Genomic DNA, 24,130 nt, shown 5'->3' with positions numbered 1-24,130 from the left:
TTCCAGAACAGTATAGATCACTTTTGTTCTGATTCTGTTCCTTGAAAAATGTATATTTTCCAGTTGTCGGTTCTGTTCTCTGAACTGGTTCCAACCCTTATTCTCAACTGACGTAGATTCAGAATATTAAGCACAACAAGCTGACACACACATAGCATGAGACTGCACCACCCCACCTCCTCTAGTCCACCACCACGCCACCTCCTCTAGTCCACCACCACCCACCTCCTCTAGTCCACCACCACCCACCTCCTCTAGTCCACCACCACCCTACCTCCTCTAGTCCACCACCACTCCACCTCCCCTATTCCCCCACCTCCTCTAGTCCACCATCACCCCACCTCCTCTAGTCCACCATCACCCCACCTCCTCTAGTCCACCACCACCCCACCTCCTCTAGTCCACCACCACCCCACCTCCTCTAGTCCACCACCACCCCACCTCCTCTAGTCCACCACCACCCCACCTCCTCTAGTCCACCACCACCCCACCTCCTCTAGTCCACCACCACCCCACCTCCTCTAGTCCACCATCATCCCTCCTCCTCTAGTCCACCATCATCCCTCCTCCTCTAGTTCACCATCATCCCTCCTCCTCTAGTCCACCATCATCCCTCCTCCTCTAGTCCACCACCATCCCTCCTCCTCTAGTCCACCATCATCCCTCCTCCTCTAGTCCACCACCATCCCTCCTCCTCTAGTCCACCACCATCCCTCCTCCTCTAGTCCACCACCATCCCTCCTCCTCTAGTCCGCCATCATCCCTCCTCTAGTCCGCCATCATCCCTCCTCTAGTCCGCCATCATCCCTCCTCTAGTCCGCCATCATCCCTCCTCCTCTAGTCCACCACCATCCCTCCTCTAGTCCGCCATCATCCCTCCTCCTCTAGTCCACCATCATCCCTCCTCCTCTAGTCCACCATCATCCCTCATCCTCTAGTCCACCATCATCCCTCCTCCTCTAGTCCACCATCTTTCCTTTGTGTTTGTTTGTCAGGTCCCCCACTGCTGACTTCCATAGACTGAATGAGATGGGGGGGCTGTGGCTGGTATATGAAGGGTTAGAGGAGACCAACAGGTTAACCGTGTGTGCGTGCGTGCGTGTGTGTGTGTGCGTGTGTGTGTGTGTGTGTGTGCGTGTGTGTGTGTGTGTGTGTGTGCGTGTGTGCGTGCGTGCGTGCGTGCGTGCGTGGACCAGGCGTGGTATGAGGCTGTTTGCTCTTGCTCCCTCCATCCCATATTTTCTCCTTCATGCTTTCCCAACCTCCTATAGTAGTTGAAGAATGATTCTAATCTTCTCTCCATCCCCTCCTCTCAGACTGTTGGAGGGCCAGATGCAGCAGCAGCGGCGTAGCTATGACAACGAGGTGGAGGTGTTGCGAGGGGAGTTACAGAGTGTTAAAGAGGAGAATAACCGTCAACAACAGCTGCTGGCCCAGAACCTGCAGCTCCCACCAGAGGCACGCATAGAGGCTAGTCTACAGCATGAGATCACACGACTCACCAACGAAAACCTGGTACGTTACACACTTACACACAGCCATGTAGTATACAAACACACATACACGGAGTGTACAAAACATTAAGGACACCTGCTCTTTCCATGACATAGACTGATCAGGTGAAAGCTAATATCCCTTATTGATGTCACTTGTTAAATCCACTTCAATCAGTATAGATGAAGGGGAGGAGACAGGGTAAAGAAGGATTTAAACAATCAAGACATGGATTGTGTGTGTGTGCCATTCAGAGGGTGAATGGGTGAGACAAAATATTCAAGTGCCTTTGAACAAGGTATGGTAGTTTGTACCCGGCGCAGCGGTTTGTGTCAAGGACTGCAACGCTGCTGGGTTTTTCACACTCAACCGTTTCCCGTGTGTATCAAGAATGGTCCACCACCCGGGGGAGCACGTGATCCCGCGGAGCTGAGCAGACGTTGACAAACCAAGCTCTTCAAAGTTATTCTATTTTTACCTAAATAACAACGTTGAAACAATATTCTAACATCGGCTGATAAATTGTCAAGTACTTACCTTCCCAAAGAGCCATGGACCTCCGACCGAGAGGCAAGAAGGACGACCAAAACGTTGTTGATTCCCAAGATAACGATAACGCTACAGCTAGCAAGATTAGCATTAGCCCTCATAACTCAGACGACAGTTCCAGACTGTTGCTCTCAGCAGCCTCTCGCGAGCCTGCCGACATGCTGGCTACTCTCCTCCGGGAAATTCAGGATGGTAACAGAGGTCTTTCTCTGAAAATCGATAAGAAATCGGCTGAACTCCATTCTTCCATTGACGACCTGAAATCCTCCATGAATGATCTCCTTTTGAGAACGACTGAGGCAGAGTTGCGCATTAGCACAGTTGAAGATACCATCGCTAGACATGACCAGGTCTTGACACAACTGCAAAAAGACAATGCCTACCTCAAAAACAAGGTAGATCAGATGGAGAACCAGAGTTGACGTAGTAATATCTGCATGGTGGGATTGAAAGAGAACAGCGAGGGCCGTGACCCGGTCCGTTTCTTCACTCAGTGGATCCCGGAGGTCCTAGGCATAATCAACTTCACCAAGCCGCTGGAAATCGAACGCGCCCACAGAACATCAGCGCCGAAACCCCGGCCACATGAGCGCCCACGAGCCGTCCTGATCAGGTTCCTCCGTTTCCAAGACAGAGAGAAGATACTGCAACTCGCAAGAGCCAAAGGGGACAACACCATCGATGGAAAGAGGGTCCGCCTTTTCCCAGATATGAGTGCGGATCTCGCCAGACGCCGCAAGCAGTTCAGACCTGCCGCCAAAGCACTGAAGGAGAAGAACATCACCGGCTACCTCATCCACCCTGCGCGGTACAAAGGCCGAAGCCATCTCTTCAACACACCGGGAGAAGTGCACACTTTTCTCAAAGAACTGAACAACGTCTGAGCCAGGACGGTCTCTCTGGGGGATAAAATGCAACGTCTGAGCCAGGACGGTCTCTATGGGGGATAAGATACAACGTCTGAGCCAGGACGGTCTCTCTGGGGGATAAGATACAACGTCTGAGCCAGGACGGTCTCTCTGGGGGATAAGATACAACGTCTGAGCCAGGACGGTCTCTCTGGGGGATAAGATGCAACGTCTGAGCCAGGACGGTCTCTCTGGGGGATAAGATGCAACGTCTGAGCCAGGACGGTCTCTCTGGGGGATAAGATGCAACGTCTGAGCCAGGACGTCTGAGCCAGGTCTCTCTGGGGGATAAGATGCAACGTCTGAGCCAGGACGGTCTCTCTGGGGGATAAGATGCAACGTCTGAGCCAGGACGGTCTCTCTGGGGGATAAGATGCAACGTCTGGGGGAGCCAGGACCAGGACTCTCTCTGGGGGATAAGATACAACGTCTGAGCCAGGACGGTCTCTCTGGGGGATAAGATACAACGTCTGAGCCAGGACGGTCTCTCTGGGGGATAAGATACAACGTCTGAGCCAGGACGGTCTCTCTGGGGGATAAGATACAACGTCTGAGCCAGGACGGTCTCTCTGGGGGATAAGATACTGGGGACGGTCTCTCTGGGGGATAAGATACAACGTCTGAGCCAGGACGGTCTCTCTGGGGGATAAGATACAACGTCTGAGCCAGGACGGTCTCTCTGGGGGATAAGATACAACGTCTGAGCCAGGACGGTCTCTCTGGGGGATAAAATGCAGTTTGTTTGTTTTCTCTTATCCGGATTGAACAGCTGGTATCTCCCGGTCACTATAATTGATTTGTACATTTTCAACCAACCGTATCTTCCCGGGGTGAGTTCTAATACATTTACAGGAGAGTATATTTTGGTTTAGTCCATATCTACTGGGCGAAGCAATAAGTGGGTTTAGGCCCACTGCTTTCCCCCTCATTTATGTTAATCTTTCGTAAAGAGACTCAAGCAGCCCTTACCGTGGGCAGTAAATATTCAGCCATAAATATCTATTCACAACGTTTGTTTTCAATTTAGAGAGCTCACAGGTTTTAGTTTACGCCAAGGTTTAGCTAGCAAGAGCAAGATGGAAAGCGAGCAGCAACGTATCTCTACAAGTGTATTCCTGTTTGATTGTTGGGACTGTTGTTCTAGTCTGATAATCGGGGTGGGTGGGATTCTTTTTTTTTTCCTTTTTTTCTATGTTTATTGTTTCCCTCCTAAAGAGAGACACAGGTCACTTTTGTGCTCAAACCAAAGTTGAAACATTTCCTAATTATCTGCATATGATAGATTTCTATTCAGTTACATATTTGAAACCCAACCTATGCTTAATCCACTAAAATATGTCACATTCAACGTAAAAGGTCTTAACAGCCCGATTTTAAAAGGAAAAGAGTCTATACATACCTTAAGAAATTAAAGGCTGACATTGTGTTTTTACAAGAAACACATCTTACAGCCAGTGAACACAATAAATTGAAGAGGGAATGGGTAGGACAAGTTTTTGCATCCTCTTTTAACTCCAAAGCAAGAAGAACTGCAATTTTGATAAGTAGACACATCCCCTTCTGCGTCAACAACACCATCTCTGATCCCTCTGGCAGGTTTGTTTTGGTGCAGGGTCATATGTTTTCAGAGTCTTGGACCTTGAATATTTATGCTCCTAACTTCGATGACCATATGTTTATTCAGAATGTCTTCCTTCAGGTTGCTCAAGCACCACCAGGATGGTTACTGGTTGAAGGAGATTTAAATTTTTGCTTAGATAAAGTTCTTGATAGGTCTGATAAACCCTCTCTTCTTACCAAAGCCGGCAAGCTCACCATGTCATTCATGAAAGATCTCAATTTACTAGACATCTGGAGACAGTTGCACCCACAGGATAGGGACTACTCTTTTTATTCACACCCACACAAGACACACACACGCATAGATAACTTTTTACTTTCGACACAACTGTTTCATAGAGTGTTAGATGTCGAGTATCTCCCCAGATTGCTTAGTGACCATTCTCCTCTGGTATTATCAATCTCCATTCCTACCAAGGTAAATGGAGCATATAGATGGAGACTAAATTCTACACTCCTAAAGCAACCTGAATTTTGTGCATTCATCAAAGAGCAGATCAATATTTTTACTTTGACAAACAAACCCTCTGCTCCGGACAGCTTCATTCTTTGGGACACATTGAAGGCCTATCTGAGGGGACAGATTATTTCCTATACTAAAGGGCTGAAGAAAAAACACGGTGCGGAACTGAGTGCTCTTGAATCTGAAATCTCCGAGCTAGAGAAAACCTACCAAAGAGGCCCGACTAAAGATCTATACAGGCTTTTGGTAAATAAAAAACGTAAATATAATATTCTGAACACATATCAAGCTGAGAGGGCCATCACTAAATCAAAACAGTGTTATTATGAGCTTGGAGAGAAAGCTCACAAAGTATTGGCATGGCAACTGAAAGCAGAGGAAAGTAAGAGGACAATTAATACCATAGAAACTCTTACTAATGAGATATCTTTCGACCCTACTGAAATTAATAATACTTTTAAGAAATACTATGAAGACCTCTACGCTTCCCAATCAAGCGATGATCTATCAGAGATCGACTCCTTTCTCTCCTCTCTCAACCTCCCATGCCTGTCAGGGGAAGACAGCGAGCGCCTGAGTGAACACTTCTCAGTTCCTGAATTGTTGGAGGCCATTAAATCCTTACCTTCTAATAAATCTCCTGGGGAGGATGGCTTCCCTCCAGATTTCTATAAAGAATTTAGGGAGCTGTTGGTCCTCTACCTTATGGAGGTACTTAAAAAAGCCAGAGAAGACAACTGCTTTCCAGAGTCCTTCTCTCAAACAGTGATTACTGTAATCCACAAGAAAGGGAAAAACCCGCTAAAGTGAGCCTCCTATAGACCAATCTCTCTCCTTAACACAGATTGTAAACTGGTCACCAAGATGCTATCTAAGAGAATGGAGTCGTGTCTTCCCCTGTTGGTCAACCCAGATCAGACTGGCTTCATAATTAATAGATTGACCTCCAATAATCTCAGAAGGTTCTTTGATATAATTCACCTTGCTAACAAAAACAAAATACCTGGTGTCGCAGTCTCCCTCGATGCTGAAAAGGCCTTTGATAGGGTTGAATGGCCATACCTCTTTCGCGTCTTGGAAAAGTTTGGTTTAGGTACTGTGTTTGTAAATTTGATAAAATCACTCTACAAATCTCCTAAAGCTAGGATTGCTACCAATGGGATTACTTCCTCTTTCCCTCTTTATAGGGGGAACAGACAAGGTTGCCCAATTAGCCCCCACCTCTTTGCCTTCGACATCGAACCGTTGGCCGTTGGCATTAGAATGTGCCCTGACATAAATGGCTTTGAGGTGGGCCCCCATACCCATAAATTATCACTCTTTGCGGACGACCTTATCTTATTTCTAACAAACCCAGAACACTCCCTCTCTCACTTGCAGATCCTACTACAGTGTTATAGTTCTTTCTCTGGATATAAGGTCAATCTTGATAAAAGTGAAATCTTACCGTTGTCTGTCTTTGACCATCATACTATCAAGCACAAGTTTCCTTTTAGATGGTCTCCTATGGGCTTCACATATTTGGGCATAATGGTGGATGGTAACCTGAACAACCTCTATAAACTCAATCTGGCCAGTTTGTTGCAAAAGGTGGAGGTTGACCTTTGTAAATGGATGGACTTACCTCTCACTCTACTGGGTAGAATCAATGTAATTAAAATGAATGTCCTGCCCAGGTTTCTATATCTGTTTTCCTATCCCTGTTCCCGCAGCATTTTTTTCCTCTCTCGACAAGCTGACCAGACGGTTTATCTGGCACGGCAAAACCCCTAGGGTTGGCCTGGATAAACTGACCCTTGATTACAGTCAAGGGGGCTTAAACCTCCCCAATTTTAGAATGTACTACTGGGCTTCACAGTCTAGGTTTCTGGCTCAGAGGTTTGACAATGGTCCCTCTCCCTCATGGTTGAACATTGAAAAGCTTGAGGTAAATGATGACACTGGGGCAGATTTGTTTTACAAATGGGACAGAAAATGTATAAAAACCATCATAGACAACCCTTTAATCATACATTCTGTCCTGGCATGGTGCAAACTGCATGAGCTGTTCGGACGAGGGGGATTCCATTCCCCTAAAACCCCTTTATGGAGCAATAGATTGATCCCTATGTTTTTCCAGAATAGTATCTTTAGACCATGGTCTGATAAGGGGATCACTCTTCTGGAACATTGTTACGAGGAGGGAGTTCTTATGTCTTTTGATCAGCTGAAACAGATACCACTTACCTAACAGGGACTTCTTTAGCTACCTACAACTACGAAACTTTATTAGGGTGACTCTCAAGGGACAATGGAACCTACCTAAGATGTCACCTATTGAACAACTCTGCCACGCAGACCAACCACTGTTCAAGACCATTTCCCGTGTTTACAATGCTCTTATGTCAGGACTAACACTGCCTGGGCTAGATAAACCCCGACTTAGATGGGAGAAAGATCTGGGTATTGATCTTGATGAGGATCTATGGAGTGACCTATGCAGGGATGGGGTTACATCCACATTGAACTCCAGATACAGACTGATCCAGTTTAATTTCCTCCATCAGCTCTATATCACCCCATCTAGACTGCTCAAGTTCAACCCAGATATCTCCTCCCTATGTTTTAGATGTGGCTCAGATGAAGGAACATTCCTCCATTCCACTTGGCAGTGTTCAAAACTACACGGTTTCTGGCAGGGGGTATGTGATACCATATCCTCAATTCACAGGGTTGCATTCCCTTTAGACCCGGAGGTCTGTCTACTGGGTAACTTTACTAACACCAATCTTAGGCAAAGCAATACTATAAAGCTAACAGAAATATTGCTAGCGATTGCCAAGAAATGTATTGCCTTGATATGGAAATTGGATTCCTCCCTGCCAGTTGCAATGTGGCTTTCGGAAGTTAATAGTTGTATCCCTTTGGAGAAAATCACTTACTGCTTGAGGAATAAGTTAAAGACATTTTACAGAATTTGGCAACCTTTTATTGACTATATGGAGAATCTCCCCCCACATCTCATTGATTGAATCTATATATAATCCTCACATAATGTTTCACACGTAATGTATAATATGTAGCCTACGGCAGGTGATCCAATGTCTCGTTATTATTATTATTTTCTTATTGTATGTTTGTTTATATAATTATTATAATTATTTATTTTTGTTACGCTCGTCTGTTACTGTCACTTTGTCCTATCGTTGTCTAATATCTTCTCACTTTTGTTTTGAATGTTCTTCGTTGGAAAATGCAAAAATAAAATATATATATATATTTTTAAAGAATGGTCCACCACCCAAAGGACATGCAGCTAACTTGACACAACTGTGGGAAGCATTGGAGTCGACATGGGCCACCATCCCAGTGGAACGCTTTCGACACCTAACAAATTATGTCTGTTCTGAGGGGAAAAGGGGGGGGTGCAACTCAATGTTAGGAAGGTGTCCTTAATGTTTTGTACACCCAGTGTATACACACGCTTACAAACATGCAAACGTGTACACACATGCAGTCACACACATTTTTAAAACACACATTTTAATACTTTTACAAAATGATTTAAGCATTCAAAAGGTCATAAATGAATGAAAAAACACACACATACTCAGACCAGATCACTGGCCCCACCAAGACAACCTGCTGCCATCAACCAGCACTTCCCTTATTGGTCGGTAGTGGTACTGTGATAGTTGCTGTTTTACTGTGTGTCCGACACCACCCAGATGTGTGTGTCCTGTGAGAACACCCTCTGATGTGTGTGTCCTGTGAGAACACCCTCTGATGTGTGTGTCCTGTGAGAACACCCTCTGATGTGTATGTCCTGTGAGAACACCCTCTGATGTGTGTGTCCTGTGAGAACACCCTCTGATGTGTGTGTCCTGTGAGAACACCCTCTGATGTGTGTGTCCTGTGAGAACACCCTCTGATGTGTATGTCCTGTGAGAACACCCTCTGATGTGTATGTCCTGTGAGAACACCCTCTGATGTGTGTGTCCTGTGAGAACACCCTCTGATGTGTGTGTCCTGTGAGAACACCCTCTGATGTGTATGTCCTGTGAGAACACCCTCTGATGTGTGTGTCCTGTGAGAACACCCTCTGATGTGTATGTCCTGTGAGAACACCCTCTGATGTGTATGTCCTGTGAGAACACCCTCTGATGTGTGTGTCCTGTGAGAACACCCTCTGATGTGTATGTCCTGTGAGAACACCCTCTGATGTGTATGTCCTGTGAGAACACCCTCTGATGTGTATGTCCTGTGAGAACACCCTCTGATGTGTGTGTCCTGTCACCCTCTGATGTGTAGTCCTGTGAGAACACCCTCTGATGTGTGTGTCCTGTGAGAACACCCTCTGATGTGTGTGTCCTGTGAGAACACCCTCTGATGTGTATGTCCTGTGAGAACACCCTCTGATGTGTATGTCCTGTGAGAACACCCTCTGATGTGTGTGTGTCCTGTGAGAACACCCTCTGATGTGTATGTCCTGTGAGAACACCCTCTGATGTGTATGTCCTGTGAGAACACCCTCTGATGTGTATGTCCTGTGAGAACACCCTCTGATGTGTATGTCCTGTGAGAACACCCTCTGATGTGTATGTCCTGTGAGAACACCCTCTGATGTGTATGTCCTGTGAGAACACCCTCTGATGTGTATGTCCTGTGAGAACACCCTCTGATGTGTGTGGATGTCACCTAACAGGAGATGCTGAGGACTGAGGATCCAACAGCATATCGCAGCGCCAAAGTCAACATATTACGACGGATGGTTGTATGTCGAGTCTAAGGACATTGTGTGTTTCTCTGCACGTGTGTGACCACTAACAGAGTTTGGTGTGTGTCAGATTTCTACTCTTAACTCTGTTAACCCACAACAGTCAAATCCTGCAGAGCACCTCTTCTCTCTAACTCACACAGGAGGTCAATGTGTTAAACCCAGCACCTCTTCTCTCTAACTCACACAGGAGGTCAATGTGTTAAACCCAGCACCTCTTCTCTCTAACTCACACAGGAGGTCAATGTGTTAAACCCAGCACCTCTTCTCTCTGTTAACATACAGCCAGGCCTTGTTTCAAATTAGCACCCCCTCTCTAACCCCACAGACGACCAAATAAGTACCCCCTATTTTAAATCAAGCCCCTCTCTCTCTCTCCAACCCACTGGGTAAGGGAGCCTGTTTTTTTGTCTGAACTTTGACCATTGTCAGCTTCCTGTTTGACCGCTTGATCCCTTCGCTTTGATAAACTGATCGACTATTGCCAACCTCTTTCTCTCTCTCTCTCTCTCGCTCTCTCTCTCTCTCTCTTTCTCTTTATCTCTCTCTCTCTTTCTCTCTCTCTTTCTCTTTCTCTCTCTCTCAGGACCTCATGGAACAGCTGGAGAAGCAGGATAAAACTATCCGTAAGCTTAAGAAACAGCTGAAGGTGTTCTCCAAGAAGATTGGAGAAATGGGAGGTAAGGAAGGAGACGTACCTGACCGCCTGTGTAGATGGGTGTCTGTGTGAACTGAATTTGTGTATATCTGACCGTGTGTGTGTGTGTGTGTGTGTGTGTGTGCGGGCCATGTTGAGACTATATCTCCGGGTCAGATGGTTGAAGAGACGGTCCGTCCGGTGAACATTCCTCGTCGCGAGAAAGACTTCCAGGGAATGTTGGAGTACAAGAAGGAGGATGAGCTGAAACTGGTTAAGAACCTCATACTGGGTATGTAACCTCCACTCTGACCTATAACCCTGACCTCTATCCATTCTCAGTCTTGCACTCTTCTAACTCTCTCTCTCTCTCTCTCTCTCTCTCTCTCTCTCTCTCTCTCTCTCTCTCTCTCTCTCTCTCTCTCCACCACCTCTCTCTCACCACCTCTCTCTCTCTCTCACCACCTCTCTCTCACACCACCTCTCTCTCTCACCACCTCTCTCTCTCACCACCTCTCTCTCACCACCTCTCTCTCTCTCACCACCTCTCTCTCACCACCTCTCTCTCTCTCTCTCACCACCTCTCTCTCTCTTTCACCACCTCTCTCTCTCTCTACACCTCTACCTCTCTCTCTCTACCTTTCTTTCTCTACATCTCTCTCTCTACCTCTCTCTCTACCGGTCTTTCTCTACTTCTCTCTCTCTCTCACCACCTCTCTCAACACCTCTACCTCTCTCTCTACCTCTCTCTCTCTACCTCTCTCTCTCTCTACCTCTCTCTCTCTCTCTCTCTCTCTCTCTACCTCTCTCTACCTTTCTTTCTCTACCTCTCTCTCTACCTCTCTATGAGTGATAGAGAGAAGTTTTTACATAGATACAGGCATATACATAGATAATCCAATAGTCTATTGTAACAGTAAATGATCTGTAACAGAGTTGAAGCCTCGTGGTGTAGCGGTGAATCTGATCCCAGGCCTGCCAGCCTACATCCTCTTCATGTGTCTGAGGCATGCTGACTATGTCAACGATGACCAGAAGGTCAGGACGCTGCTCACATCCACCATCAACAGCATCAAGAAGATACTCAAGGTGCGTAGGGCTCTGGTTTAAAGTAGTGCACTATATAGGGTATAGGAAGGATGTAATGTGGGGCGCACACCCTATGATGTCAGTACAACTACATGAAGTTGCTCCTATACTTGTGTAGTAACACTGTAATTACACTAGTAACTATATTGTCATTTTATCTCTGTCAGAAACGGGGGGATGACTTTGAGACGGTCTCCTTCTGGCTGTCCAACACCTGTCGCTTCCTACACTGTCTGAAACAGTACAGCGGAGATGAGGTGAGACCGGACCCAACACACACACACACACACACACACACACACACACACACACACACACACACACACACACACACACACACACACACACACACACACACACACACACACACAGTCTACAACAGTACAGCGGAGATGAGGTGAGACCGGACCCAGCACACACGCACACACACACACACACACAGACAGTCTACAACAGTACAGCGGAGATGAGGTGAGACCGGACCCAACACACACACACACACACACAGTCTACAACAGTACAGCGGAGATGAGGTGAGACCGGACCCAACACACACACACACACACACACACACACAGACAGTCTGCAACGGTACAGCGGAGGTGAGGTAGACCGGACCCAACACACACACACACACACACACACACACACACACACAGTCTGCAACGGTACAGCGGAGGTGAGGTAAGACCGGACCCAGCACACACACACACACACACACACACACACACACACACACACACACACACACACACACACACACACACACACACACACAGACAGTCTGCAACGGTACAGCGGAGGTGAGGTAAGACCACCCACCCAGCACACACACACACACACAGTCAGTCTGCAACGGTACAGCGGAGGTGAGGTACACCCCAAAACACTGACACACCCCAACCTGTGTGTTTGTATCTGTTTCTCTCTTTCCTCCTCCTCTCTGCTCCTGCAGTCGTTTATGAAGCACAACACTCCTAAGCAGAATGATCACTGCCTGTCTAACTTTGACCTGGCTGAGTACCGACAGGTCCTCAGTGACCTGGCCATTCAGATCTACCAGCAGCTCATCAAATGCATGGAGAACATCCTACAGCCCATGATTGGTGAGTACACCACGCTGTGTGTGTGTTTTTATTCAATTCAACCTTTATTTAACTAGGCAAGTCAGTTAAGAACAAATTCTTATTTATAATGACGGCCAAACCCGGACGACGCTGGGCCAATTGTTCGCCGCCCTGTGGGACTCCCAATCACAACCGGATGTGATACAGCCTAGATTCGAACCAGGGAATGTAGTGAAGCCTCATGCACTGAGATGCAGGGCCTTAGACCGCTGCGCCACTCTGTGGTGTGTGGGTGGGTGAACATCCAACCACTAACGTGTGTGTGTGTGTGTGTGTGTGTGTGTGTGTGTGTGTGTGTGTGTGTGTGTGTGTGTGTGTGTGTGTGTGTGTGTGTGTGTGTGTGTGTGTGTGTGTGTGTGTGTGTGTGTGTGTGTGTGTGTGTGTGTCCCAGTCTCTGGCATGTTGGAGCATGAGACCATCCAGGGTGTGTCGGGGGTTAAGCCGACCGGTCTGCGTAAACGGACATCGAGCATCGCTGACGAGGGAACCTACACGCTGGAATCCATCTTACGCCAACTCAGCGCTTTCCACTCCACCATGTGTCAGCACGGCACTGACCCTGAACTCATCAAACAGGTCCGTGTGCATGTGTCTGACCCTGACCCTTGGCTGTGTTCTGACCCTGACCCTTGGTTGTGTTCTGACCCTGACCCTTGGTTGTGTTCTGACCCTGACCCTTGGTTGTGTTCTGACCCTGACCCTTGGCTGTGTTCTGACCCTGACCCTTGGTTGTGTTCTGACCCTGACCCTTGGTTGTGTTCTGACCCTGACCCTTGGCTGTGTTCTGACCCTGACCCTTGATTGTGTTCTGACCCTGACCCTTGGCTGTGTTCTGACCCTGACCCTTGGTGTGTTCTGACCCTGACCCTTGATTGTGTTCTGACCCTGACCCTTGGCTGTGTTCTGACCCTGACCCTTGGCTGTGTTCTGACCCTGACCCTTGGCTGACCCCTTGGCTGTGTTCTGACCCTGACCCTTGGCTGTGTTCTGACCCTGACCCTTGATTGTGTTCTGACCCTGACCCTTGGCTGTGTTCTGACCCTGACCCTTGGCTGTGTTCTGACCCTGACCCTTAGCTGTGTTCTGACCGTGACCCTTGGCTGTGTTCTGACCCTGACCCTTGGCTGTGTTCTGACCCTGACCCTTGGCTGTGTTCTGACCCTGACCCTTGGCTGTGTTCTGACCCTGACCCTTGGCTGTGTTCTGACCCTGACCCTTGATTGTGTTCTGACCCCAGGTTGTGAAGCAGCAGTTCTACATCATTGGAGCTGTGACTCTCAACAATCTACTGCTGCGTAAAGACATGTGCTCCTGGAGCAAAGGCATGCAGATCAGGTCGGTTCAGAGAGGCTGTCATGTCTTATGTATAGACAGACTGTGTCTAATGTGTTTTATAGAGAGTGTGTGTAACGTATATAATGTGGTGTACCAGGTATAACGTGAGTCAGCTGGAGGAGTGGCTGCGTGACAAGTCTCTGATGCTGTGTGGAGCCAAGGAGACTCTGGAGCCTCTGATTCAGGCTGCTCAGCTGCTGCAAGTCAAGAAGAAGACGGACGAAGACGCCGAGGCCATCTGCTCCATGTGCAACAGCCTGTCCACATCTCAGGTAACCAATCACAGCTCACTATTCTGCTCACGTACTAAACCAATTAGAGCCCTCTCTACTACTCAGGTACTGAACTAGTCAATCACAGCCCTCTCTACTACTCAGGTACTGAACTAGTCAATCACAGCCCTCTCTACTACTCAGGTACTGAACTAGTCAATCACAGCCCTCTACTACTCAGGTACTGAACTAGTCAATCACAGCCCTCTACTACTCAGGTACTGAACTAGTCAATCACAGCCCTCTACTACTCAGGTACTGAACTAGTCAATCACAGCCCTCTCTACTACTCAGGTACTGAACTAGTCAATCACAGCCCTGAGGTACTGAACTAGTCAATCACAGCCCTCTCTACCACTCAGGTACTGAACTAGTCAATCACAGCCCTCTCTACTACTCAGGTACTGAACTAGTCAATCACAGCCCTCTCTACTACTCAGGTACTGAACTAGTCAATCACAGCCCTCTCTACTACTCAGGTACTGAACTAGTCAATCACAGCCCTCTCTACTACTCAGGTACTGAACTAGTCAATCACAGCCCTCTCTACTACTCAGGTACTGAACTAGTCAATCACAGCCCTCTCTACTACTCAGGTACTGAACTAGTCAATCACAGCCCTCTCTACTACTCAGGTACTGAACTAGTCAATCACAGCCCTCTCTACTACTCAGGTACTGAACTAGTCAATCACAGCCCTCTCTACTACTCAGGTACTGAACTAGTCAATCACAGCCCTCTCTACTACTCAGGTACTGAACTAGTCAATCACAGCCCTCTCTACTACTCAGGTACTGAACTAGTCAATCACAGCCCTCTCTACTACTCAGGTACTGAACTAGTCAATCACAGCCCTCTCTACTACTACTCGGCCCTCTCTACCACTCAGTACTGAACTAGTCAATACTCAGGTACTGAACTAGTCAATCACAGCCCTCTCTACTACTCAGGTACTGAACTAGTCAATCACAGCCCTCTACTACTCAGGTACTGAACTAGTCAATCACAGCCCTCTCTACTACTCAGGTACTGAACTAGTCAATCACAGCCCTCTACTACTCAGGTACTGAACTAGTCAATCACAGCCCTCTCTACTACTCAGGTACTGAACTAGTCAATCACAGCCCTCTCTACTACTCAGGTACTGAACTAGTCAATCACAGCCCTCTCTACCACTCAGGTACTGAACTAGTCAATCACAGCCCTCTCTACTACTCAGGTACTGAACTAGTCAATCACAGCCCTCTCTACTACTCAGGTACTGAACTAGTCAATCACAGCCCTCTCTACCACTCAGGTACTGAACTAGTCAATCACAGCCCTCTCTACTACTCAGGTACTGAACTAGTCAATCACAGCCCTCTCTACTACTCAGGTACTGAACTAGTCAATCACAGCCCTCTCTACTACTCAGGTACTGAACTAGTCAATCACAGCCCTCTCTACTACTCAGGTACTGAACTAGTCAATCACAGCCCTCTCTACTCACTCAGGTACTGAACTAGTCAATCACAGCCCTCTACTACTCAGGTACTGAACTAGTCAATCACAGCCCTCTCTACTACTCAGGTACTGAACTAGTCAATCACAGCCCTCTCTACTACTCAGGTACTGAACTAGTCAATCACAGCCCTCTCTACTACTCAGGTACTGAACTAGTCAATCACAGCCCTCTCTACCACTCAGGTATAAACTAGTCAATCCCAGCCCTCTGGTACTCAATTTACCAGTCAAGCCCCATCTCTGCGGAGAATGGGACAGGGGATCCGTTGAGTTAATAGTTCAAGGTTCAACGAATGAAGTTTGTGTTTCTGTGTTCCCAGATTGTGAAGGTGTTGAACCTGTACACTCCAGTCAACGAGTTTGAAGAGAGGGTGTCTGTTACCTTCATACGAACCATACAGGTACTGTCTGTCTGTCTGTCTGTCTGTCTGTCTGTCTGTCTGTCTGTCTGTCTGTCTGTCTGTCTGTCTGTCTGTCTGTCTGTCTGTCTGTCTGTCTGTCTGTCTGTCTGTCTGTCTGTCTGTCTGTCTGTCTGTCTGTCTGTCTGTCTGTCTGTCTGTCTGTCTGTCTGTCTGTCTGTCTGTCTGTCTGTCTGTCTGTCTGTCTGTCTGTCTGTCTGTCTGTCTGTCTGTCTGTCTGTCTGTCTGTCTGTCTGTCTGTCTCTAATGTATACATTTTCTCTCTCTGTCTGTCAGACTCGTTTGCGGGACCGCTGTGAGACTCCTCAGCTGTTGATGGACACTAAGATCATCTACCCAGTCACCTTCCCTTTCAACCCCTCCTCTCTGGCCCTGGAGACTATCCAAATACCAGGCTCCCTCAACCTAGCCTTCCTTACCCGCGTCTAACACACACACACACAACTAATAGATAGGCTATACATATGTACACACGCATACACAAAGCATTCTCTTCCTAACACATCCAAACACTTACATATAGTGCACACACACATACACACGCTCAGCTTCCACCCTACGGTAGTCTTTATATCAGTAGTTGAAAGCCCATCCTCCGCGTGTACAAATGCTCAACTCTAAGAGAATGCACCGCTACAGGCCACCTTTTCTCCTATCTTACCCCCTTTTACTAAGCTCCCCACCTACAACCCCATTTAAGACCTAGTACCGTGTTCCCCCAGTCCTCTTTTCTCCTCTTTGTTCTCTTCTCAATAGTGTAGTGTTTTCTAGCAGTCCGGTTCTCCCATAGGAATGTATTACGGTACACTTAAGCTAACTGTCCAGGGCTAGCATCACAGCTAGCTAGCTCCTTCAGCTAAGCTCAGCTAGCATCTGTTGTGTTATGATAGGATGCTAGCGCTTCCACAGTTTTCTAGCTAGCATCAGTTTTGAGTATATCGTTATCAACTCACCCACTGAACACATTCAAGCCAAGTGCAGTACCCATTGTCTGTACCATACTTTTATACATATATAAATACATATAAATATTAATATATATATATATCAAGCTAGGGTGTTTTATTTATTGCATTTATCTCACTCCCTCCACTATTTAATGTGGCTTTTTATTTGTTTAGCTCATGATGTATTGTGCTTTAATATCTCTCTGCCGTTGCTTTGTCCTGCTTTAACCTGCTTCTCTAGTAGATCTGCACTTCAGCACCACTGCACCAGAGGTTGAAATAGAGGATTAGACTGGAACAGAGGTTGAAATAGAGGATTAGACTGGAACAGAGGTTGAAATAGAGGATTAGACTGGAACAGAGGTTGAAATAGAGGATTAGACTGGAACAGAGGTTGAAATAGAGGATTAGACTGGAACAGAGGTTGAAATAGAGGATTAGACTGGAACAGAGGTCGAAATAGAGGATTAGACTGGAACAGAGGTTAGAGGATTAGACTGGAACAGAGGTCGAAATAGAGGATTAGACTGGAACAGAGGTCGAAATAGAGGATTAGACTGGAACAGAGGTCGAAATAGAGGATTAGACTGGAACAGAGGTCGTAATAGAGGATTAGACTGGAACAGAGGTCGTAATAGAGGATTAGACTGGAACAGAGGTCGAAATTTAGACTGGAACAGAGGTCGAAATAGAGGATTAGACTGGAACAGAGGTCGAAATAGAGGATTAGACTGGAACAGAGGTCGAAATAGAGGATTAGACTGGAACAGAGGTCGAAATAGAGGATTAGACTGGAACAGAGGTCGAAATAGAGGATTAGACTGGAACAGAGGTCGAAATAGAGGATTAGACTGGAACAGAGGTCGAAATAGAGGATTAGACTGGAACAGAGGTCGAAAGAGGATTAGACTGGAACAGAGGTCGAAATAGAGGATTAGACTGGAACAGAGGTCGAAATAGAGGATTAGACTGGAACAGAGGTCGAAATAGAGGATTAGACTGGAACAGAGGTCGAAATAGAGGATTAGACTGGAACAGAGGTCGAAATAGAGGATTAGACTGGAACAGAGGTCAAAATAGAGGATTAGACTGGAACAGAGGTCAAAATAGAGGATTAGACTGGAACAGAGGTCGAAATAGAGGATTAGACTGGAACAGAGGTTGAAATAGATAGAGGATTAGACTGGAACAGAGGTTGAAATAGATAGAGGATTAGACTTGCAGTAGTTGGCTAGACTGGACGAGTAGTTTAGATGGGTATAAAACTATCAGGTTTAGATGGCTTCAGCTACTGTACTTGCTTCTCCACTTTAACTAAGTAGTTTGGTTTCAAAACCCCTACAGAGGACTCACTAACTCTAACACACACTAGTGACTGTTGTTAAAAACAGAAGCACGCTGGATCCTACATATCCACTACCACAGCGTTTCCCAAACTATTGGTCCCGGCCCCATGTGGGGTCGCCTGATTTTAAAAAATGGGGTCGGAAAAAAATACAATAAAACCGCGCTTTGTTCATAGAACAAGGGTTACGTCGGTAGCCTCGGTAACCTCCTGTAGCCTCGGTAACCTCCTGTAGCCTCGGTAACCTCCTGTAGCCTCGGTAATCTCCGGTAGCCTCGGTAAACCTCCGGTAGCCTCGGTAACCTCCGGTAGCCTCGGTAAACCTCCGTTAGCCTCGGTAAACCTCCGGTAGCCTCGGTAACCTCCGGTAGCCTCGGTAACCTCCGCCTCGGTAACCTCCTGTAGCCTCGGTAACCTCCGGTAGCCTCGGTAACCTCCGGTAGCCTCGCCTCCGGTAGCCTCGGTAACCTCCTGTAGCCTCGGTAACCTCCGGTAGCCTCGGTAAACCTCCGGTAGCCTCCCTCCGTTAGCCTCGGTAAACCTCCGGTGACTTAACCTCCGGCCTGGTAAACCTCCAGCCTCAAACCTCCGTTAGCCTCTAGATACAGTTGTAATAAACAGAGCGGTTTCTGTTTTCTTCCTACAAATGTGTCTCAATCTTTTAAAAGATACAACATATAATGACCCCATCACTGAAAGATCAGACTCTCAGGAACACGGATGTGTCTTCTGTTTCCTTCTACAATGGCCACGAGCCTCATTAGAACAGAGTGGACAAGACCAGGAACTAAATCAGATAAAACAATAAGTTTACATTAGCGTTGACATCACTTTTTTCTACATGGTGGAGTCGTGATGTTTTATTATATCAAAATGGGGCTGCGGACCAAACAGTTGGAACTCCTGCAGTACCAACTACTACATATCTACATGTCCTCACCCCACCACTCTGTCTGCTCCACTCTCGGTACATTATGATGGACAAGATCTATAGGTATTCCTTTCAGTATTATAGCCTTGGAAAGGAGGTTGTGTGTTACTAAACCTGGTTACCACTGAGCCAGTCTGTTTTACTGTAGTTGCTCTCATAATCCATTGCATTTAGACTCAACCATGTCTTGAATGTTTTCCCCTACAGCCTGTATGATAATGCTGCCTTGCCAGCTTTACTCCAGAAACTAAATCACTTCTTTGTAGACAAACTATTACATGCCCTGGCTACAGTCTCTACTCTACCCTACTCTAACTCTTACCCCCTTGTTTCATTCCCTACTAACCTACTCTTACCCCCTTCTTTCATTCCCTACTAACCTACTCTAACCCCCTTCTTTCATTCCCTACTAACCTACTCTAACCCCCTTCTTTCATTCCCTACTAACCTACTCTAACCCCTTCTTTCATTCCCTACTAACCTACTCTAACAACTCCTTCACCCTGTAACCTACTCCAACAACCCTTTCACTGTCTCCCTTCACTGTCTCCCCAACCCCCTCTTCACTGTCTCCTCAACCCCCTCTTCACTGTCACCCAACCCCTCTTCACTGTCTCCCTCTTCACTGTCTCCCCTACCCCCTTCTTCACTGTCTCCCCTACCCCCCCTTCACTGTCTCCTCTACCCCCTCTTCACTGTCTCCCCAACCCCCTCTTCACTGTCTCCCCAACCCCCCTTCACTGTGTCCCAACATCAGCCAAGTCTGTTTTCATGGCTCTACTTTTAGGGAAAGCAGCCATGTTTTTACTCAGCACCAGATAGTGACCAGGAGAGGGCGACATTGGACACTAGGTCACATGACTGTGGCTTCTCTAAAACCAGACGTTCTGCCAGATGTTCTATAGAATCAAAGAAGATATACTAACATTCTATTCGCTACCACTCAGGCCCTTCTAACCTCTGACTGGTCAACCGCTGAGGGACAGAAAGGATAAAACTACATTTCTCATCATCATTGCCTCTCTTCTTTACTTGTGCCATCAGTGTTCACCCATACCCTAACTGCTCATCAACCATCAACTTTATTTAACCATCAACCTTATTGTTTAATCTTCAACCTTATTTTACCGTGACCTTTATTTGCCTCCCAACCCTGACACTTTGAATTGTGTTCCCTGACCTATAGAGACACGCGACTCAGACAAACATATTATTATTACTATCATTGATGTAGGAGTCAAGTTCATGTTTAAACTTGTTTTGTGGTGCAATTTCATTAATAATCATATATTTATTATTGGGACCATCATGAGTGTATTGTATAAAAATTAAAAATGGCCTTTTTGTTACATTTTTGCAGCGTTGCATTTTAATGAAGGATTTTTAGGATGAAGTTTTAGGTTGTTCAACATGTGTATAGTGATACCAGATCTAAAATGCAGATCTGCATCTTGGACGATACTGGAAAACAATACTGAAATACTGCAGGTTTTACCCTTGTGAATGTTTTAGCTGTTATTGATCATACATATAGGATGACTTCATTGTTACTCATGTTTGGGACAAAGCCTTACATATGATTCTAAAAACACTATCATCTCCTGTCTTTAACTGTGTCTGTCTGTTACACGACTACTGTTTTAAAAAGTAGCATTATTATTGAATGTTTTGACAAGTTGTCCTTAGATCTTATTTCAGAGGCTGGGATGGAAGGATAGTTTTGACAAGTTGTCCATAGATCTTATTTCAGAGGCTGGGATGGAAGGATTGTTTTGACAAGTTGTCCTTAGATCTTATTTCAGAGGCTGGGATGGAAGGATTGTTTTGACAAGTTGTCCTTAGATCTTATTTCAGAGGCTGGGATGGAAGGATAGTTTTGACAAGTTGTCCTTAGATCTTATTTCAGAGGCTGGGATGGAAGAATAGTTTTGACAAGTTGTCCTTAGATCTTATTTCAGAGGCTGGGATGGAAGGATAGTTTTGACAAGTTGTCCTTAGATCTTATTTCAGAGGCTGGGATGGAAGGATAGTTTTGACAAGTTGTCCTTAGATCTTATTTCAGAGGCTGGGATGGAAGGATAGTTTTGACAAGTTGCCCTTAGATCTTATTTCAGAGGCTGGGATGGAAGGATTGTTTTGACAAGTTGTCCTTAGATCTTATTTCAGAGGCTGGGATGGAAGGATAGTTTTGACAAGTTGTCCTTAGATCTTATTTCAGAGGCTGGGATGGAAGGATAGTTTTGACAAGTTGTCCTTAGATCTTATTTCAGAGGCTGGGATGGAAGGATTGTTTTGCTTTCTGTCTAGTTGCACTTTTTGAAATATTTACTGAACAAGTTGAATAAATGCTGATAAAGTTAGCTCTGTCTGCCCTTAACCTGTCTGCCCTTAACCTGTCTGCCCTTAACCTGTCTGCCCTTAACCTGTCTGCCCTTAACCTGTCTGCCCTTAACCTGTCTGCCCTTAACCTGTCTGCCCTTAACCTGTCTGCCCTTAACCTGTCTGCCCTTAACCTATCTGATATTCTAATTTCTTTGATCATCATGTGGTTTATGCTCCTCAGAGAGGTCATCTAGCTGTAGTCATTTACACAGTAGATGGCTATAGTCTTACTGACTATCCCAAATGGTACCATATTCACTAGATAGTGCACAGCTTTTGACCAGGGCCCATAGGGAATAGGGCGCCATTTGGTATGTACCCTTAGCCCATTTCTATGATTAGCCTTCGTCAAGCAGTGTAGATGGACCACTCTTCCCGCTCTCCCCTTCCCTTATAGTGTCCCACTCTGTATATGCTGTGTGCCTCAGACAGGCTTGTTCATGTAGACACTCTGTGGTACGACCGGTCTTCACCTCATTTGAGATATACATTTTAACATCTCCAGATAGTTCTTAAAATAGATACTTAAAATCTCCCTTTTTATGGTTTTGACAATTGAGGTCAATGCTAAAGTATCACATCAAGTCACGACATCATCACCAACCGACACATCTCATTGATCTAATGATCTTCAGACTTCATACAGTCCACCTGTGGTAGAGATGCTGAACTCTGCTCTCTCCTCTCCATCTCCTCGCTTCTATTCAATTCTTTGTCCTCTCTCCTCCCGTGTGTACATCGGGAGAACTGGACTGTGTGTATAATTCCTGGTAGCTGTACTTAGTGAATATGTTCACCATTAAGAAACTTGGAATAAGTTTAAATTGTCAAACCCTGTAAAAGACAAATAAAGGAATTCAGCACTGAAAATATTTGTTTCTTTTTTTGTCCAAAGCCAAAAGCAAGCTGTGGTTATGAAAATGATAGCAGTTATTATATTAATGTATTATTTATAAACATTCTGCCATGGAATTTTAGCTTTAAGTTCATATTAAATACGTTAACTATTTCTGCCCTCAGACCGTCCAGTGGCTAACTGACCTATACCCTGAACAAGTAATATACAGCCCTTATTAACAACAGATCTAGGATCAGATAACATTACCACCAACAATAACATTTACCATTAGTGGAGGTGAAACGATCTGACCTTGGACCAGTGTTTAGGGACAGCTTCTATCCAGTCGTAATACTTTGGGCTTCATCCCAAATGGAACCATATTCTCTTCCTAGTGCACTCCTTTTGACCAGGCCATCGGGTTCTGGACATAAGAAGTGCACTTTAAAGGGGATATAGTGCCATTTGGGGTGTGACCCTGGTCTGTACCTGAGGGTAATACTGTGGCGTGGTTAAAGCCCTTGGTAAGTAGCTTAGTGTTCCCTCTCTGTCCCTGCCCTCCAATCCTCTAACTAACGTTGGAAAACACTCCTCAGGATAGCATACCGTCTGACAGACAAACCAACTTCCCTCATTAGGTAAGAACTATATTATATGTTTGTTATGATGATGTCATGCAGTTATGTTGGAAACAGTTGGTCAGCAATTTTTTTCTATGTAAGGCATATCAGATCTGTAAGCATGTACAATATGAGATGGACTGATTTTAAATAATGACAAGGTGTTGACTTAGTTATAACTCAATATACATGGCCTTCAGTAATGTATTTAGGATATTACTTTGAGAATTTGATAGACCGTGGAAACGCCATACATGGACTGTATAGGGCTTAGTGTTAGGTGGATCACTATCAGCACTGTAAAAGTAAAGCCTATTTCTCAGTCTCTATTTTAAGCATGTGGCTAGTACAGTACGGAACGGTGTACAGTAGTATAGGAAGTTTGTGGGTACCATCCACTACCGTTGTGCCCTCGAGCAAGGCACTCGCTCGGCATAACCCCCACATAGCTCCATGGGTGCTGCATTGTGGTTGACCTTGTGCTCCTTGGAAGTGTCTGTATGCTGTTCTGTGTTTCTGTGCTGTCCTGGGGGTTGGGAGCAGCGCATCCTGCATTCCTAAGGCTATTGATCAAAATAGTCACATGGCTAGCGTATAACAAATATACTACATATCAACCTAGGATCAATGATTTAGCCAGCTAACTTACCTAAATATTTAGAAATATTCATGTTAGTTTTGTAAATGGGCATGGTCTACTACTTTAATTTACTCAACAACCAAAACACAAAGTCCGATCATAAGTAAAAAATTGTATTAACCAGAAAACCAATAGTTATTTATCAAAGTTAGCTGGCTGACCCTGCTTTGTAGTATAACCCTCAGACCCATGGTTCAGACAATAGGCAGACAAGACCGGAACAAAAATGGCAATTGTGGGAGGAGCACAAGGTCA

General features: G+C 45.9%; 2 protein-coding genes across 2 annotated transcripts in view; both read left to right on the top strand.

Moving 5' to 3' along the window:
• myo5aa (myosin VAa) overlaps positions 1-18,015 on the top strand; it is a 113,846-nt gene extending 95,831 nt beyond the window's left edge. The window contains exons 30-42 of the mRNA XM_046345586.1: positions 1,317-1,515; positions 9,719-9,787; positions 10,377-10,470; positions 10,573-10,719; positions 11,362-11,516; positions 11,684-11,773; positions 12,472-12,622; positions 13,035-13,219; positions 13,881-13,978; positions 14,076-14,250; positions 16,074-16,154; positions 16,449-17,602; positions 17,802-18,015. Of these exons, the coding sequence (XP_046201542.1) occupies positions 1,317-1,515; positions 9,719-9,787; positions 10,377-10,470; positions 10,573-10,719; positions 11,362-11,516; positions 11,684-11,773; positions 12,472-12,622; positions 13,035-13,219; positions 13,881-13,978; positions 14,076-14,250; positions 16,074-16,154; positions 16,449-16,601 (1,597 nt within the window). The 3' untranslated portion in view covers positions 16,602-17,602; positions 17,802-18,015. The remainder of the gene's footprint in view (positions 1-1,316; positions 1,516-9,718; positions 9,788-10,376; positions 10,471-10,572; positions 10,720-11,361; positions 11,517-11,683; positions 11,774-12,471; positions 12,623-13,034; positions 13,220-13,880; positions 13,979-14,075; positions 14,251-16,073; positions 16,155-16,448; positions 17,603-17,801) is intronic.
• A 5,124-nt stretch (positions 18,016-23,139) lies between these two features.
• Positions 23,140-24,130, top strand: part of LOC124033545 (guanine nucleotide-binding protein subunit beta-5b-like) — a 279,536-nt gene continuing 278,545 nt past the window's right edge. The window contains exon 1 of the mRNA XM_046345580.1: positions 23,140-23,253. The gene's annotated coding sequence lies outside the window, so the exon portion shown is untranslated. The remainder of the gene's footprint in view (positions 23,254-24,130) is intronic.

The sequence above is a fragment of the Oncorhynchus gorbuscha genome, linkage group LG04 (assembly GCF_021184085.1).
Source record: "Oncorhynchus gorbuscha isolate QuinsamMale2020 ecotype Even-year linkage group LG04, OgorEven_v1.0, whole genome shotgun sequence".
Classification (NCBI taxonomy): domain Eukaryota; kingdom Metazoa; phylum Chordata; class Actinopteri; order Salmoniformes; family Salmonidae; genus Oncorhynchus; species Oncorhynchus gorbuscha.
Note: the sequence above shows the minus strand (reverse complement) of the source record. Positions and strands in the feature narration are given on the sequence as shown.